The 19916-nt window shown below is 49.3% G+C and overlaps 1 protein-coding gene and 1 pseudogene across 1 annotated transcript in view; one reads left to right on the top strand and one right to left on the bottom strand.

The window, feature by feature from the left end:
- LOC119102788 (chitotriosidase-1-like) overlaps positions 1-3777 on the top strand; it is a 13384-nt gene extending 9607 nt beyond the window's left edge. The window contains exon 4 of the mRNA XM_037226241.1: positions 3749-3777. Coding sequence (XP_037082136.1) covers positions 3749-3777 — 29 coding nt within the window. The remainder of the gene's footprint in view (positions 1-3748) is intronic.
- Positions 3778-15224: 11447 nt separating this feature from the next.
- On the bottom strand, positions 15225-19446 carry LOC119102787 (transmembrane 9 superfamily member 2-like; annotated as a pseudogene).
- Positions 19447-19916: the final 470 nt, after the last annotated feature.

Raw genomic sequence — 19916 nt, 5'->3', positions numbered from 1 at the left:
CCGAAGAGCTTTCGCCGGAAGTGCTTAGAAACAGTCTGCCCAAAAAGGTACAAGATACAACAGCAACATAGTGTGGGGATGAAATACGGCGGGCTAGACGAGCTCACAGCACCCTGGTACGCGCGTTTGGAAGGTGGACGCACGTCCTGTAGCCTTACGAGCGACATTTCCAGGGTGGTTGCAGGCTTGGTCTGCCCTAATGGGGGTAGTGAGCGGCTTACTCCGGGAGGCCAAGTGCAGCGTGAGCCGTTTCAATTCAAGATAGGAGACTTTCTTGTAATTTGGGACGATTTCTGGCAATTTTTTCAATTTCTGCTAGTTAGAGTCGTGGCCCACATCTAAACCCGGAAATGGTCTCAGAGATATGTTAGGGTAGTCGGGGTGTTATTCCCTGCGCACCTTTTCCACCTAACCCTACGGAATTATGGATCCGTAAGTTAACCAACGCCCGGGAATATAATACTGCAGCAACAGCGAAATCCTTGGCACTTGCACCTCTCAAATTATGCTGTCTTCACATTTTGCTCCATGTAGGTACTGCAGTACGAGGATAAATGTGCAATCATTGCCCTCGACTAAGCATGAGTCATGTAATCTTAACCCACTCTTACATGTTTGACCAAGATGAAAGCAGACCCAATGTAATCAATGTAAGGAGTTAATGGCAGTCACACACCTTCCTGATTGTCCTAAACATCGTCCTAATCGCAGTTCTTCCACGTAATGCCCATCTGTTTTTGGTCTTCCGTTGTCCTTTGCGCTCCTTCTCGACAACAATCTCCTGATTTTTTTAGAAAAAAATTTGGCCTCCTTGCTGGAACAAACGATATTCTTGCAACAATTTAACCATTTCCCCGAGCACATCAAACGGCTTACACCAACTACAAAGCGTAGGCATTAAGATAATCAAAAGTATAAAGCATTACCGAACTATTTATGCGGGAGGAATGTTATAGCATTGAAATCAACAAACGACTACCTCGCCATACTAATTTAACGATTCTTAAACGGCCTTTTTTGCACAAACACTCGCACTCACGCACACATGCATCGTGGGATCACCGGGCCTAGTCCCAACTAGGTTCTGCCCCCCCCCCCCCCCCTCGTCGGCTTGTGACGGCTCACCAGCACCTTTTTTGCAGGTGGCGCTGTCTGCCCCGTCCAGTGCCATTCGGATGACGAGCACGACGATAAGGCAAATGGCGCCGACGACCACGAAGGACAGGCCCGGCGGGTCGTCATGACCACCCACGAATGGCATCAACGCCACATCGAGCACCTCGGCGCTGTTGGTGTCAGACGTGCCATCGGTACACCACTGACTGGAACTGTGACCCGAAGCCAGAACGGATATGGGATCCATCCCCGCGATGTTCCTGCAGCGTCCTGTGCACGTCCCGGAACATAGCGATGAACTGGTTGGCGCTCAGGCTGTTGTTCTATCCACCTGGCGGATGGATGGTAACGAGCGCAGTAAAAACATCGCACTCTTAGTCAAAATTTGGTTTCCTCTGGTTTTAATACAATGCGACACTCGTTATCAAAACGTCGGAGTTAATTATATGGAAAGGTCACCTGACTTTGTTTTGCTATGAGCCAATACGTGCTGTCAGCGTTGTTAGTGTAATGTATGTAACTTCTCGAGAGCCTTTTGCAACAATCCGGGGCATAGCATTTGTTTAAATTTTGAATACGGCCTTTGTTTTAGCATCTGCGCCGTGCCACCTCCAGTTACCGGCCGTAAAATATGTAGTATGAAATGGAAACTGAGCCTGCATTGCCCATCTGGTGTGTTTCTAGATTCATCTTGCAGTTATATACTGACCTTTGTTCTATGCGGTGTCTAAGAGTCTGGAACAACACCAAACGCTGCCACTGGTCAGTTTTGAAGGCAAAATTAGCGCGAAGATGTCAGGTCATGAGCCGCAAGAGTAATCTAACCAATTGATATATTAATATGCACCGGGATGGGCGCCGATGGGCCGGGTCCAGGTGTGGGGGGGGGGGGAGGGGGCAAAGGCCAGTGAAACGGCGATGGCTGTCTTATGAGAGCGTGAGAGCTCTCCTAAGCCAACGTTGTTAGAGCATCATGTTTCTCGCACAAGGTAGTGGCACATCAAAGCCGACAGGCCCGTGTAGAGCTCTTATCAGGGCGGTGGACAGTGAAAAGTATGACTAGTCCAGGGCAAGGAGTAGCGCGCGGGGTGTCAGCACGTGTCGAGCCACGGGGTACTGGCACGACGACCTTGGCCCGGCACATCGCACGGCATCACAGCGGGACAGAGTCAAACCAGCCAACGCCGAAGACCTTCCTTCCTAAAAAAGAACAACCGCCGGAGGAAGCGGAACATGGCCAAACAAAAGCTGGCCAAAGTTATTGGGATCCTGGCAGAGCTTGACATGCGATGATTATCAGTTGCTGTAGGCGGGACACGACGCGCGTAGTCATGGGGAACATCCGGTTGTGCATTGGTCGCTCTAACACGGCCTGTCGCCGAAATAGCGTGCACAGTACGTCACGTTTATATTCACCCGCAGGCAGGTTCACGGGTAGGCCTCACGACATGACGTGAAGGCCGCACATGCATTCCGACCTGCTTAAACGTTGATAATGGGCTGGTTTTATTTAAATGTTTGGGATGACGTTCTAGTACTGATGATTATATTGTTTGTGCCGTTGTCTTCGTCAATGGCGTGGGAGTTACCAGGACGCCTCCGCCCCGTAACAATGACGAGAACATTGCTCCGAATGGTCATACCATCTGAAGTTCTTGCGCTATCTTGTCCCAACCTGATGCCGCTTCCACGCGACGGCTTCCTGGCACAAGTGCAAGCATTCGCGGACCTAGGCGCAGGATTCGACCGAGCACTTCAGAAACGGGACGAGATGCTGCCGAGTCGGCCAACATCTACGCGCGCTGTCCACAAGCTGACGGCAACCGTCAAGGCAACCCTAGCCGTGGAGCTGCGATTGCTAAGCATGGCAAGACGTCGATCACATATGTGAGCCAGGAAACCTACCCTGCCTGTGCTCCAGAGAGAATGGGCCGCCTGCACTGTTTCGAGTTACCCAGCAGCCTAACCGCGAGGCGTTATTTGGCCGCCCCAGTCTGGCTCTGAACTGCATAGCAGCGATCGAGATGAGGTTTATGTCCATCGCGCCCGGGAATGTTCATTGCGGCACAACTGGCAGTGACTAACCTTTTTCTTTGTTAGGCACTTGGTAACGCATAGCAAAAGCGATATTGACAATGACATTTTCCCAACAAAAATCGCGACCTCGCGTACCTCATTCTTCACCTCAACCACCCAGCGCGAGGGTCGGGGTGAGTCTCCGATATACGTTGGCAATCCACTCTGGCATTGTTTTGCCTGTCCACAGCCACCAGCCCTCCCGGTGGCGGCTGATCACTGGGGAGAATTATGGCTCACGACGGATTACAAGTGGTCATTGCAGTTAACGTCGACAAGTCGCGGCATGTGGTTATGTTATGCACCTTGAGCATAACCGTGCCGCAGAGCATAACGGCCAAGAACATCGCAACTGGAACATTTGCAGCTTTAGAGGTAAGCACGGCTTTATTACGCGCCAGTTCTCACGAACCTTCAGCCGGTTTGCAATCCATCGGCATGGCTTTTCCACGAAAAGCGGTGAAAATCCGACCACAAATAAATGTGTCGTGCATAGGCCGTAATGCAATCACCCATACTGACCGCGACGGGTCTCCACCTGCGGACTTGACCTCAGACGTGTCAGCGGTGCCCAACCCGCGGTGACCGGAGACCATGAAGTCATTTACACCTACCTTGCTTGATTATTCTGCTGGCAATCCTTCCAGTGCAGAGGCCAGCCCGTACTCTTATTTACGAGCAACGCTGCGGCGATGGTTGCTGCCTTCCGCAGTGACGAGTGGACCGGCCGTCACGCACCAGCTCAACACCATCATCCGAGACGCACTACGGTGTGACGACTCCGAATGCCCACTGAAATCTATCCAGGCCTGCGCTAACGACCTGGTCCGCTTCATGACAAAATGAAGGCACATGTCCTGAAACGTGTTTGACAACATGACGGACTTCGATCAACGAATGCCTGCGCGGTGTGATGTGGGACAACGGGAGTGACAACCACAGACTGCGTCATCTTCGTGCGGTTTGTTAAATGACAGTACCATGACACACGGTTTCCAGCGGTGGCCATGCGTGCCAAATGCGAACCACGCGCGGCATGCTTGCGCGGAGTGGTACCAAATACCAACCGTTCAATGCTGGCCAACGTGAGTAGCTGATAAATGGTTATGGAATGGCAGCCTGCGCCTTGCGCTGGACGTCAGCTGATCGCCGAACTAGCGAAGGCACTAGTCCCCATTGCATTTGGAACACATGAAGTTCCATACTCCATACTAAGCTGCGCTTACCACACCGCGGCTTTATATCGTCCTCTGCAATACAGTGTGACCTTTCGTCCGTTGTAATCTATTCCAATTATGCGTCATTTTCCCAGTTCCAGGGTGTTGGGAAGCATATCCGGCAGTCGGTTAGGGCCAGCCGGAGTCCGTCCCTCGCCATGTTTCAGACCGTGCTTAAGTCGCACGGGAGCATCACCGTACTAGATGACGTACACGAAGGTGCATTTGTCACTCACCTATGGTTGTCCCAGGTCCTACTCATCCGGGTTTTGGGCGACCCTGTTGCTTTTACGAAAGCACAGCAGGCATGGCCAGTTCTCCCTAGTGCATGTTTGTTATTCTTTTCTCAGCAGGGGTCTTGGTGGGAATGGAAGACGTTTTCAGTAGTTGGAATTATAATGTGGTTGTCACTTGAGTGGATGTTACACGCCACATGCCACATGGGTTTCTACTTGATGAGCCCACCAGCCCGTCTTGAAACGCATGACGAAACCAAATACCTCCCATCTACTCGATGCCACGCTGGCTGGTCAATACTGGCTGGGCGCTGGTTTCGAGCACCATTGCTATTGTGACGCGTTGCATGTGTATGCCTTGGTGATTGTGCATGTACTGTGGATATCGCATGCGGTAATGGCTTGTATGGTGATTGCTTGGTGCATGTGGTCGTGGACGCTCTCGTTGCTGCATGCTATATGCCCTTATGCTGGCTCCCAGGGCTGCATGTGGTGTATGGCTAGTTGCCAGCTAATGAGTCCTTTGCATGTGTTGCAGAATGGGTGTCTAGTTCGACGGTGTTCTACTTCCTGAATAAACCACAGTTTGGCAGTTGTCACACTATGCTAGCCCGTAACTCCAGACTAGCCCTCTTGGTGGATGTCTGGCGCATGCACATAGTTTTTCAACGACGTTATGCCGACCGGTTAATAGATTACTTGGCGCCGTCGGCGAAGCGCACTTGGAAAAAGTGGCGAGCGCCGTGCGTTTTTTTTTTTGCGGACGCCACGAACGCCCCGGAGGGCGACAGTACGACCATCTACCTGGTTCCCGTTGCCCGAAAGAGGGCTCGACATCTGTGGCCTTCATCTCACCACGGCCCGTCGGAGGAAAGGTTACTTCGAGGCTAGAAAATGGCTGCAGACACCGTACGTTATCAAATGAGTGTAGTGGTCCATTACCCAGATCGAAAGGTTCAAGTCCGACGCCCTCGTTTAGCTGTACGGAATGCAGGATCCTTGCTACCAGATCGCGTATTTTGATGCATCTGAGGTAATGATTAGCTTACCCTATGCATAGGAGTACATCTATACTCCTAGTTAGAATAGATATTCTTATGATTTACCTGAGAGCACCACCTGTGGAGTGGTGATTCATTCTGACATAAAGGCATGACATAAAGACATCATGCCAACAAAGAGCCACAAGGCCCATCGAGGTTGGCCTGCTTCAGGTTCCGTACACATCCTCAAAGCTAATCTTACCACCTGACCAGCATGAATTAAGCTATAAATGAGATCTAGACCGATAGAACCTGACCAAATGATTTATAAATGTTGCTAGAGAGGGACTTCCTGCCATTTCGTGGATCAGCCCCTTCCAATGGTTCACTTCTACTTGACTGCTTGCATTTGTCTCTGCCTGTCTCCGGCCTAATTTCCAGTGTTCCATGTAGATTTACTTTGCCTATCTCTTTCATAATCGCCAAAATCTCTTTCCAATTCCTTTCAAGTCTACGATACTTCAGTGAATACAAATGTAAGGCCCTAAGCCTATCCTCATATTCTAAGTCGCCGATCTGATTTATTATCCTAGGTGCTTTTCGCTGTCCTCTTTCCAGTCTTTTTAAAAGTTGACAACAATGCTTCATTCCCGCAATTAGTAATTCCCAGTATCCGAAATGCCGTGTTCCTAGCGGCCCCAAATTATTATCCAGCCCTTAAATCCCTGAAAGCTATAACCCCTAAGTCCTTTTCTTCTTCGATCTGGGCAAACTCTCGGTATATCATCATTTTTTTTACTAATGCCCCTGCTGCCAAAATTACTTAACAGCATCACCTTGCACTTGTTATAATTCAATGAAAACTGCCACAGAGAAGACCAGCTCACTAGTTTATTCAACTCAAACTGAATTTGGGTCACATCATCAGCATTCTGGGACACCCCTACCAATTTAATCTCTTTAGCGAATTTTAGTACCTTACTCCCTAATTCAATCTCTTGCGTCACAACAATATTATTCTCTATTACGGACAAAAATAATAAAGGGCAAAGGCTTTGTGGATAAGGTCAGCGACAAAAATGTATATATTTACGCGAAGCTTGGCGACACAAATGTTTTTGGGCCGTAAATTTTGGGGCCAGCCAAGAAAAAATTCAGCACGCTATGCAAAACATGCGGTCTCCATACATAGATTTTATGCCTCCGTGGTAATACATTTCAGGGGTGTTAATTTCTGTAAATTGTTTGGGGCCCAACCGCAGGCCCAACAACCTACCCACCCATTTTTCTCACCGGATTTAGCCCACTTTATTTTGATTTAGCGCAATATATGTTTTAATATTTGCATAGTTTCTAAAAGCTTTTAATCTAAGCGGTATAGAAGCTACGCAAGGTTGGATCTAGTAAGCAGGCACTGACGCACGCTTTTCTTCTGATAAGCATATGAAGGCGCTCCTTTAGATGCCATATTTTGGCGCCGATGGTGCTCTTCTATGGCGGTCATAGGAGGCGGCATGCGTTTTGGTTATGGGGGACGGAGACGGGGTTACCCATGAAGGACTTAGGCCATTCCCTTATTGTGCGCGGCCCGCAGGATCGTCGCTTGCCGCGCGACGCACCAGCCGGCCTTAAATCGTCTCGCAATACTCGTAAAAAACATCGCTGTTCTAAAACCAGAATAGCTAGGGACACTGTTTCGGTGTCAACACGCGTGCAATGGATGCCACAGAGGCTACCAAAATTTGAACGAGACTGCACAATATGCCACATTGGTATCCTAAGAAAACCGTAGGGAGGGGGGGGGGGGGTGTCATATCGCCCACCCTCCCTCCCCTCCTGTCAGGGCGAGTAATTTGTTCAGAGCTAGACGCCTGATGTGAAGTTATTGCTAAATTTCGGTGCAATTTACTTGTTGGGGCACGGCGAGAGACGCCCACCAGTCAGCACATGTTGCGCCAGGCTTGAAACTTGCCTAAGGTATGCTGGATAGTTTGATGGCGGTGGAGGTGGGGCTCGAAGTGCAACGTGATTTTCATGAGGGGACACGGCCTCGTGGATACCTGTATATCTGACGTCATTCCTAGGGCCGCTTGCCGCTGATTCGAGATCCACCATGCATTTTGCTGCCCTGGCTAACAAGGTCCTTCGCTGTTTTTGTTCGCCGTCGAGGAAAGCGAATCCAGCCGCAGATCGAGTTTAAACGTGAGACTCCGGTAGGTCCCGAGGGTGGAAGAAAACTGCTGTTGTCATTGGGCTATCTCATTAGTCTAGGGCAGGCGCACCTGCTTTCCTGGCAGCAGCACTTATCCTGATATTTGTTGAAGGACAGTGTGTGATTGAACGTTTCGGTTGCTGTGATAGGCTGATTTCTGATGATGCTACTGGGTATGGACTTAATGACCTTTTGTCATATATCGCACTACGCTACTGGCGACAATTATTCCTCCAGAAATTTGGTCGTGAACAAAAACAACTTTTACAACCCCGTTAGCCGGATTGATGCACGCTTAGCCATATCGCTATACTTCGTGGTTGTGTTGTGCGATAGGTGGTAAGACCATAATACATTGCATTTACGAACCCACGTTGAACGAGTTTTATAGGGGCTATGGCGAGGATTGGGTACGTGCAGTTTTTCATTTCGTAGTTTCGGTTGGCAAGCAGTTCATGCTCCAATCTCTGACCTCTGTTTTTCGTGACCCCAGTCATTGGCCCAAGAGAAGCGAAAAGCCAACTGGTCTCTTAGGCATGGGTTGCTGCCGGACTGTTGCATGGAGCGTCGGGCTGCTGCGTAGGTCGTCGGACTGGTGGTGCGTGAGCCATGTCTGTATGGAAATCTGGGCTTCCCGAAATTTCAAGTGGTGCAGATATGTTCATCCCGTCGGCAAAAAGCGAGCGTCCGCCTCAGTTGCGTATGTACAGTGTTCCTCTGGTGCGTGTGTTCACTCTTTACCATATTTATAAATATATTGGCATCTGCGTGAATGAATGTTCACTTTAAAGTTCATGAAACCCCCCAAATTTAGTTAACACGCGCTCGGGCGGAGGTCCAATTGTCGCGTCCCCCGGAAGGATTTTCCAAAATGGTTTCCGAAGGGCGCGGCGTAGCCGCGCTGAATTTCAAAGGCTGTAGACAGCTGAAAAGAAGATAGGCTGGCATAAAAAATTAAGATGTAATTTGTACGGTTATGGTATGGCAGGCCAAAGTCAGGCCATGGTTTCAGCGAAGGCAATTTTCAGGAAATCGTTCAATCTGACCCGTCAACGGAGTGCTAGACAGAGCCATACTCTATGCTACTTTCCTAGGCAACACAACAATTAAATGAACAAATTACATTGACCTAGAATCAGGTATGAAGGTCAGACCAAGGTCAAAACTAAGCTGCTTTATCCCTCCAGGCCTTACTATATGGGATAGTTGATGGCGCCCACTTTGAATTCATTGATAGCAGGAACCGCACTATACACCTCCCATCGGCTTATTTAAGGTCAGAATAGGTCACTGACCTAAAATGACCCAGGTCAGCATTTTGTTATTAGGAACCTTCTGTCTAGCGTAAACTTTGCCGCCTATCGAAATGAAAAACTCAAAGCAGTCCTGTACGATTTTGGTCACCATTACCTCCAAAAGGTCAAGCAAGGTCACTGGCTTTAAATGAGCATGTGACCCTTTGCTTGGAGCAGCTATCTAGGCTCTAGAGGCACTTTGGAGACCAAGTTGGAATTTGACCTTGTTTGACTTTACATACCCAAATGTCATGACATGGCAACCTCAAACGTTGACCTAAGTGAGTTCACGTATAGGTCAATACACCCTGTGAATTGAGTGTCTCTAGATCTCTGAATTTCTGAGGTCTCAGGGGAGGGTTAAATTGGCCTTCCTTACCCGAGCTAAGGGTATCCAACCGACCACCAGGCCGCGTGTTAAGGAAATGCTGCAAGGGTGTAATTTTTTTCAGCAAAAAGGCTTCAGTCGTGCCGCGGTTCCCTCTCCCTGCGGCATGCTGTATACGCCGCGCCCTCGATCTATTCTAATACCCTGCGGCAATCACGCGCAGTTTCGTTTTTAATGAAAAATATGCGATAGCCATTGATTAGTAAAACCAAATTTTCTTCAGACCGGTCGCATAGCACGCATTTCGCTCAGGGGGGGGGGGGGAGGGGAGGAGGTCAAATCTGAGTGCCTGACTCTTGCAAAATTCCCACTGTCACCTACCATGCAATTAACCAATGTAATCTAACGTACAGTAGGTCATACGCTGAACATCATCTTAACTCACTTTACCTATTTGTTGACAGCAGCAGTTGTGATAAAAATATGATGGAGCCCATATTTGGCTGGTTTCAGCTTGTGTTTTGGTTCAGTTTAGTTGTGTAAGCTTGTTGATACCAGACAAAGTCGACAACTCACAAATCAAAACAACTCGAATCACTTTGAACAATTTGTTTTCTGTTTGTCATGGTTAGCCTCTGTCAAGGGCAATAGTGGGTATGCTCCACAAAAGAATCTCCCTTCTCTCAACGCAACATAACTCATAGATGGCCATACCAGTTTTGCTGTTTGCCTTCACAGTTACAGCAAAGACATCAATTTACTTTTATTTATTTATATTTAATGACAAAGTCGACATGTTTGCTTCGCATTTTAAGTGAGATGGTCTGACTATTTGATACAAGCTGTTACCTACCTCATGCTGCAATTGCTATGCAGCTCGGAGTACTACTGTGCTAAAAAATGTAGTCCACACCTGTAGTAGAGTCATTTATCAGTCAGTAAACCATGACAACTATGGACATCTTGCTCAAGCAGACATGAGAAAACACTTCAAAAAATTATCAAGGCAACTAATCAACCCTATGGAACAAAACAGTTTGATTACATGTCTTGTGGCACCATAACTTGTCTTATGACTAAAACTCGATGGATTAAAACACAAAATGCCTAAATTTAGTTACAAATCATGTGTTGAAAGCAGGTAAGGTAAGACATCAGTTGTTCGGCAGGAGAATCATACTGGCTTTTTAAGGCCTTTCTTTCTGCCGCTCCCCCCCCCCCCCACACAAAGTCGGCATCTTTCACATGGTTTGCTGACAGACAGGGTCATTCAACCCACCCCCGAAATATAAATATCAAACATGCCCACCAACCTACAAGACCAAAATGCGAAATAAGTAATAGGAGGTCCGCATGATCAAGCACTTTCAAAGGGCAGAATTTCGCCATCGAACACTTCTGCATTACTTCTGTATTTCCCACCGCTGTATTCCGTGCTCTTTGCCGATTTAAAATTTCTGCATCTTTTCCTCACGAAGTGGCGAGCCATCCTTTGGTTTATTTGTATCTTCAAAACTCCGTAACGTACTTCCGTCTGTAGGAATATAGTTATGTATTTCGTAGGAGAAAAGGGGTCAGCGACGCCTCTCCTCGATCGAATCGGAAGACGTGGAGGAAAGGGGCATACACTGTGCCGGAGCCAGCATGAGAGCTCCGAGAGAGAGAACTCAACTCCGCTCCCACGGTGGGAGCGGAGTTGACTACGCCACCACCACTACGGAGTACCTTACAACGCCACCACCGGCCGGACCGGGGAACGTGCTGCAGATCTGGGCAGAACCACGACAGTGCCCGCTGCTTAGACACCTGGTCCGCCTTTTGCACCGTGGAACGCTTGAGTTAAGGCCACTGTATCTCGCAGTTTTGTCCATCTTTTGCGTTCGAATTCCCATTATTGAAAACAGTGTACTTGATACAGGCTTTTCTAACCCTTGTTTCGCAACATGTCAAAGTCTGCTTCCGTTCGGCTTCGGCAGCGTCAGTTGCGCCGCAAAGGTAGGCTGTGCGCATGGCATCGCAATTTTACCATGAACGCCATATGCCGTCAATCCACAGCTCCAGCAACTGGTGCGGAGTCAGAACGTGCCTTCTCGTCCGCAGGCTGGGCCATCAGTGAGCGACAGACCAATCTTGAAGGCGAGGCACTGAACGCTCCTTTCTTCATCAAAGAGTAACAGGTACTGTTCATGCAAATTCGCAAGTTTGCGACTTCGCCAGCAATCTATGCGAAGTCTTGTCCAGCAGAAGTGACTCAGGCCTGGTTTCCTGGTGCTCATGTCGGGCTTTATGTTTTTCGTTTGGTCACGTAATGTCTGTTCCGCGTGTGCGGACTGCTGTAAAACTGGCGTTGCATCAAGAAGCAACAAAAGGGAAGCAAAGTTGCCGTCCGTAGTTACGTAAGTCACTGAGACTTCAGCTGCACGGGAGTCCACAACTTGGGGGAATTCTGGAAAAGTTAGAAGGAACGAGTTCTCTCGTTCACCGGCAACGGTGCCCATGCTTGGCTGTTATTCCCCACTCCCGTCAACTTAACGTAAATAAGGGCGCCGAAGCACTCGTTGCCACCACGAACATGCCCAACGTTCTTCGATAATGTACGTGTTGTGAAAAGCCTGTAAATTTCCAGCTTGGTATTTCAGCGACCTCCTTGCAACCAAATGAAGAGTAGACGCGGGTGTCTCAAGACACGCCACTGAAGTCTTGTCCACTGAAGTACTGAAGTCCACTGAAGTACTGAAGACCGCACTGACGGCCACGTCTACGTCTGGTTCCCGGGTCTGGTTGGGTCAAATAGTGTCAAACGCCCTGTTCTGCAAGCCAGGCCAGGAGGGCCTCTGAACTCATATTCAGACTGCCGCTCAAACCAGCCCGCTGCCATACCCAGTTGGTTGCGAAAGTTAAGGAACCACTGAAGGCTCACGAGTGTGGTTTCTAGACGGAATGTTCTGCTTTATAAAAAAGGAAAAAAAGTTTTACGTTCCCGGCAGCTGCAGCTCAGAAGTTAGTCTGTGTGCTGTGACTTTGAAAGCCGGTGTTTGGCGAAAGAAATAGCCCGGCCATCTGCGTTCGGGACATGCAGTGGAGCGGCACCCAGTCCGTCACCAGCGGCGCACCGTCACAGTCAGCATCACATGATCCCGGCCCAACCTGCCGAGAAGCAATCATGGGCGCGTTACACAAAGCCTGCTTCAGCGAATCAGAGCCCCGTTGAGCCTCCTCCTTCGAAATGAAATGAGAGCGTCGCTGACGTCAGTTTGAGCAGTGACGCTGCAAATGTAGAGAAATTTCGGTAGTGTTTCTCACGGAGGCAGACAAGACCCAGGACTGATAGCAACGCTTTCTGCGTATTGGGGCGTGGGCGACAACGCACCTCTGACTGCTTTGTGGGTTCCACAACCAAACATTACCTCGGCATTGATGAACCGAAACATTTCAGTTTTGAGATGCGTCGCGAGTGTGACCTCTCAGAGACTGCACTCCGTTCATATTGTAATACAATGGATCGACGACGGTCTCACTCGGTAGACATAAACAATGCACGTTCAGAAAGGCAGCCCAAAAACACATCCTGAATTTCACCACAACCAGCGACGCGCCTGGCAACGAAAGGTAGATACCACCACTATCCTAGACAGTGCCATAGCAAGAGACGACTGTATATGCTTGAGGCCGTTTGCACGCGCAATATGAACTGAAACAGCCATCGTGAAGATCACTCGGTACAGTTCACTGTCCTGTCCTAAGACATAAATCGGCCTAGTTTCTGAGCTACACGCCCGCGAAGATGTACAGACTTATTTGTGCGGTCTATACCAGTCACCCAGCCATACATGATGTCATAATAACGGCATTCAAATCATGTCATTCCATTTGCCACGCGGTGACTGACACGCGCCCAGGTGGCCGGCTGGATATCCCTCGCTCGGGTGGGGGTCAATTTGACCCCCACCCGAGATATCAGGAACTAAGAAAGCTAGACACACCAAATTTACAGGGTGTCTTGACTTGTACTTGAACTCACATAGGTCAAAGTTTGAGGTTCCTAGGCTATGATCTCTGGATAAAATAGGGTCAAATAAAGACAAATTCCAGGTTGGTCTCCAATGTGCCCCAGAACCTAGATACCTGTTTCTAAGGAAAAAATCACAAGCTCATTGCAGGTCAGTGACCCTGTTTGACCTTTTGGAGGCTATGGTGACCGAAATCGCACAAGGCCGCTCTGAGTTTTGCATTTAAATAAGCGGTAAAGATTACGCCAAACAGTATGCTGTTAAAAACAAAATGTTGATCTGAGTCATTTTAGACCAATGACCTATACCAACCTGTAAGAAGTTCATGGAAGACGTATAATGCGGTTCCTTCTATCAATAATTCGAAATGAGCACCAGAAACAATCCCATACAGCAAGCCCTAGAGTAATAAAACAAGTTGGTTTTCATCTTGGTCTGACCTTCGTACCTGACCTTAGGTCAAGGTAATTTGCTTACTCAAAGCTTGTGTTGCCGAAGAAAGTATCTCAGATTTGTATGGCTTCGTTTAACATTCCGCTGTTGCATCAGATTAAACGATTCCCCAGAAATTGATTTCGCTGAAACCATAGCCTGAATTTGACCTCTCATAGGTCAGCGAACATACAAGGTGCATCCAAATTTCGGATACCAAATGATCTGCTATTCGACTGTTTAAAGCTAAAATAAATTTAGTACGGCTACGCCGGGCCCTTCGGAAACCATTTTCGAAAACCTTCGGAAAACCGTTGCTATGCCCAAACCAGAAATGCTAGGGACACGTTTTTGCTGTCATCACATGCGCAATGGATGCACCAGAGGCTGCCAGAGATTTGAGCGCGGCTGCACAATATGTCGGACTGGTATCCTCAGACAACCTTACAGGGGCGTCGCATGCCCCCCCCCCCCTGGCAGCATCTGGTAGCCAGACCTAAAAAATGCCTCGAAACGCGCTGCAGCTGACGCCAGCCGGTCGTTCTGGTGCCGAGTGCTGTGTGGGGTGGACGGTCAGCGAATGGCTTGGTTGTGAATTTTGATCTTGGCACTGGTCGTGGGACAAGCTTTGGTGGACGGTTTGACTTGCTCAGCGTAGTGACCGCCGGCTTTTATGGTAGATTTTTAAAAATATGCACCATAAAAGGCACGACATCCTGTGAAAACCGTCATGTAGTGTCGTGAATGTCTAGCCGAAACCTGCAGAAGACTGTTAAAGATGTCAGTACTGAACTGTCCACCTGTCCTTGCCTGCCGTGCAGTGGTTGTGACATCGGTATCTTGTGATGTACGCAGTATTTGCTCTCTTTTTTGTAACGGGAAGTGCAGTCACGTGCCAAAATTAACAATAAATCTGTAACATTGCTATGAATTGATCACCAAATCATCGTTATTGCTATGGTGAAGATGGTATGGTTGAGCCACCAAGAATGCTTTTCTTGCACAGGATCATTTATGCAGTCATTTGTTAGCCCTGATACAATCGTTGCGGTGTTATGGCATTCCGGCCCGCAATAGTCCTTTGACAGCGCTAATCAGCTGTTAAGTCATTAATAAATTATAAACTGTTTTCTCACGGGCTTCACATAGAGCAATAAACCAATGTGGTACATTGTGAAATTGCACTGGTCAACAGTGTCATTGTGGCTTCTCCAGTGCTGTACTGTGGCATGGCATAACAAATAATGAGATGGTTTTCGTACTGCAATCCCCCGCTGCTTTTATAATAAATTTCATCATAAGATGGGTCAAGTGTGCATTCTTGTATTAACTCTGCATCTGACATACGACTGGCCAGAAACACAGTATCCAATATACCACAGTACCACTTTCAGCAAAGCACACAACCATTAAGTGTCTTCACTTGCTCAGCCTGTTTTGTGAATCCCCGAAACGTGGGCAACACATGCAAAAACATCTTTGGCAAGGCGCATTCTGCATCCAACGATAATGGAAACTAACATTTCACTCCCCAACAAATATCACGTGGCATTCCACCGGGAGCATCCACCCTCAATGGACAATGCCTAGCGCCCGCCAGGGCGCGCAAAGCGGGGTTCGCTGGTCATGACAAATGTAACTACTAGAATCGGCGTGCCGGGTGCGGCTGTCCGCCGGGCTCTCTCGATTCTCGTCTGGCCGATGTCCGCGGTGCACACTTGGGTGTGACACACCGCAGTGCTCCGAAGGACCAGTGATGGTGACCCGAATACGCTTGTTCACGCTGACCTCCGGGAGCGGGCGCACGTGCGGAAAGGTACCTGACACCTTCACCGGCCACAGGATGCGCTTGTCGGAGATACGACTGTTGACGCGAAACGTTCTGGAACCATGCAAAGTTGAGTGCAAAGAGAGTGCAACAAAGTTGAGACAATTAATTCACATTGGCAACCATCACTATGGACTTTCTTTGCTGACAACACGCTTCCCAGAAAAGAATAATTCTGACAAAAATCAGATTAAAAACAAGCGTAGACACAATATTACAGAAAAAACTTTCACCACTAATCTACAATAAGCCGCCAAATGATGACGGCCTATAACTCTATCCAAACCATTTTCCATGAATGCATTTCTGGGAACAGTGTCCAAAATAACGGAACCTGGTAGGCGCCTTTAGCACATCTGATGGTAGGAATGCAGTTTGAAGAAGAATTATGACGTTCCTTCATGTGCCACATTGCTCGGCGGAGTCCACTCCGCCCTCTGACATCAATTGGCCCTGAGCGGCCACTGCCACCGGGTGCAGGCCATCCCAGCCATGGGCAAAAGCGAGCAACACCGCTGTTCCCGCTCACCCACCGCCGTGCGTGCTAAGGAAGACATGCAAACTAAGGCGGACAAATGTTACTGGGAGTAGCCTCCAGGTACATAACATTCATTGCATTTTTTGAAGACTACTCCTTGAAATCACAATTTTTTCCTCGTTCTGGAAAAATAAAATAAGAACTTTCTGGATTGAGCCCAATCCCTTAAAGGGCGACGGTGCCATAGTTAGGTAAATACTGCTTTTTACATGATCACAAGACTACCAGCTGTTTCCTGATTACTAGCCACTATCTGAATACCACAAATAGTCAAACCCATGATTATACATCGGTGTGTTAACAGGTGATACATGCACTGCTGTGCTGGAGCATTCAGTACGCCCCTTGCAGCGGTCAAGCCACGCAGCGCGCTCGCTGGAAACCGCCGGTGGCGCCACGCGGCCACTCTCAGTGCGCGCCCAGCGCCCGGAGGCAGCCGCCGGTGACGCCCCGCGGTCGCCCTCCGTCCGCGCCCAGCGCTCACCGCGTGCTCCAGCACGTGCTTCTTGAAGGCGATGTAGGTGCCAACGAAAGTGAGCGGCACGGACACGCCAAACCAGAGCCCGATCAGCGTCAGTATGGTGAGGCATGGCAGCGCTGCCGACGAGTCGTACGCCCACGACACGCAGTTCAGCACCAGCGTGATGCTGAACACGATCCTGCGGACGGGCGCGGGCGGGGGCTCAGAACGAGCACCATCGACGCATTCCGCAACGGCCCAACCCCACCCACGATAGCCACGGTACCCAGCGGGACAGTTTTCTCCCCCGACCCCTGAGCAAAGTGATTTCTCTTCTGTGGGGCACAGACATTGTCAATGACCACGATTACCTTGGCCGCGTTCACCCACTACACTGCGATTGGGAGCAGGATTCAACGGCAGAGCCTCCCGCACACAACGCATCATCAGCCGATTCAAACGTGGCAATTTTCCAAGCTTAGTTCCTGTCACGCCCAAGTGTGTTTCCATCAAGTTCTAAATCTGCAGTGACGCCGAAATCACACAAAAAGGACACACGTATGAGCGGTGCAAATTCTGTGCCAGCGGGGCGGCTGGGCGCGGCCCGGCGCCAACTCGTTCGCGCCGGCGCACACTGTCCGGAGAGAGCGACGGCCCGGTGCCGGCAGCGCGGCGGCAGCTGGGCACGGTTCAACCCAGGCACAGCGTCAACGTCAGCGGCACGTCGAGTCCCCACTTTTCGCCGTCACTTCCTGACTTGCAGATTCGGGTGGACACGTGGCCGGCGGGCGTACCCAGGCAGACGCACAGTACGAGGCCACAGGTCATCAGTGAACCGCGGTTGACCGGCGACAGGAAGCCCAGGCACGTGAGCACTGCAGAGGCCGGTCAGAGGCCAACACAAGACGCTGATATGGACGGGCGGAGGTCAACGTCGATGCTGGTGCATGCGGTCAGAAGCCAGCGCCGGTGCTGGTACATGTTAGCGACACAACACAGGCATTACAAAGAGCACTTAATTGAAGGAATTATGCAGTAGATGTTAGCTTCTTGAATTAACTTTCAGAACACGATGAGCGGCGTATGTTTATGTCATTACATTATGCAAGCACTTTCTCAAAAATCAAAGCGACCTTATCATCAACAGCAAAACACCTAGGCCCCCTGCTCATCACACAGCGCGGACCACCAAATCACAATAATCCCAATCAAACGATGGTTGCCACACAGTCCAAGTAATAATGTCACATCTTGAAAGAGCAGCCAGGCGTGAAAACGGTTCCATTGCAGTGTCAACAATGGCACGGACAGTCATGACCGCGGGGCCGGCCCGAATACGGCTCAGGCGCGAGGGCCATCATAGCGATCACAAGTCATCCACCGAGTGTGGTGAGCGTCATGGAGAGCACCTGGACACAGGAGCCGATCGGCACGGAGAGCAGCATGCCGTGCCGAGGCGGACGGAACGCGTCGCCGTCGTACACCAGCTTCCAGCCAAACCCCTCCTGAAAGTCGTCGTCCGACTCGATCTGACGGGCAGCCCGCCGACTGTCACTCTCCAGCCCCGGCCGGGGACGGCTGTCACTCCCTAGCCCGGTCAGGGACAGCTGTCATTTGCCAGCCACGGCCAGGGACGGCTGTCACTCCGTATTCTGATCCAGCCGACCCACGCACATGAACCCAGCTATCAAGCTGCAAGACCCAAGATGCCCGACAGCTCTGCTACACGCAGCCAACAAACGGACTCAGAGCACAACTGGCTGGCTGCCAGTAAGGCCCAGCACCCAGCAGAGTGGCGGGGCAATGCCACAGGGGCGTCCCGCGGCCGCGCCGTCCACCACAACAGCACCACAGCATGGCCTGGCTGTGGTTGCACGAGCCGCGCAATCTCGCAGCACGCTCAAACTGACGAACTGAGGAAAACTGACTCACACTTGAACTAAAGTTCAAAATCCAACCCCAAAAGAAAACACTCCGACCTAGATTCTGGTCTTGGAGATTGTGTACACGCTGGAAGCGCTGAGCTGCCTGGAACACCTTCCCTGTGTGAAAATAATTAAGTACATCAACCATCATCGTCCGTAAGATTAACAATGAACAAAACTCTCACACAAAGTACAGGTTATAGGACAGCAACGTTACATGTGCTCCAAGTATAACATAGAACAATGTTTTACTTACATCATATGACTGTTGATGTCAGAAATGAGGACCTCAGTCAACTTAGTTAACATAAACCATTGATGTTGCACCATTTCAGACCAACACATCATAAGTTCACCCCAATGCTACACCAAAAGCAATACTGCACCGTGTAAATGACTGAATGCCCTGCCATGCATTCCACAGTATACTAATTGGTAGACATTTGCTTACAGGCACCACACTGAAATGCATGAATGAAAAATGACTGAAAGAATACATGAAAATAAATCAAACAAAAGATGGTCACTATAAATTTCACATGTGTTTTAATGTTAACTAAGTTCATGCCTGAATGTCAAGGCTAAATAAGATGTGTCTGGCAGAAAAAGAAATACAGAAGACCATGGCATTCACAGGCCTGCAGAGATGGCACGGCATTGGCCCTCAGCCTTTTTCTTTTGGCTGCTAGGCTAGAAAAAGCTTCCAATGAAAAATGTGCCTCACACGTGCCGTGCCCACGCGCCAGAACACTGATGCAGCATGCATCAAGTCACTCCTGTAGGTGGCCATCGTTGAGCTGGGAATATGAAAAGATCACTTTAATTAGGAAATTGGATTACTATACAATACAGTGGACATCTTCTACTTCAAATGAGTAATGCAGACTGAAAATATCTGCTCACAGGGTGTGCTTTAATAATTGTGCTAAGTGGCGACTCATCAGGAGTACAGACTGCAGATGACATCTAGGTTGCATAACATGCCTGAAACATGCTGAAATGCTCGTCATCCCAAAAATAAGCAAAACATGCTGAGGCCATGCACCCATGAACTCCGCGGGCTGTGAGCATGGTGCGTGACTGTCACCAACTTTAGCGAATGATGAGCAAATTTAGAGTTTTGAAATAGTGGAAGTAACATCCCAACAGTGATGTCATTGCCGAAACATGACAACTGGGTGCTCAGTTTAGTGCAAATCTGATTGTAGCTTATAGAGTTCAGTGGTAGTTTGAGCACGCTGATATCTGCAATCTGGAACA

The sequence above is a fragment of the Pollicipes pollicipes genome, unplaced genomic scaffold, assembly GCF_011947565.3.
Source record: "Pollicipes pollicipes isolate AB1234 unplaced genomic scaffold, Ppol_2.1 Scaffold_5724;HRSCAF=6776_pilon_pilon_pilon, whole genome shotgun sequence".
Lineage (NCBI taxonomy): Eukaryota > Metazoa > Arthropoda > Thecostraca > Pollicipedomorpha > Pollicipedidae > Pollicipes > Pollicipes pollicipes.
This window is presented reverse-complemented; position numbering and strand designations above follow the sequence as displayed.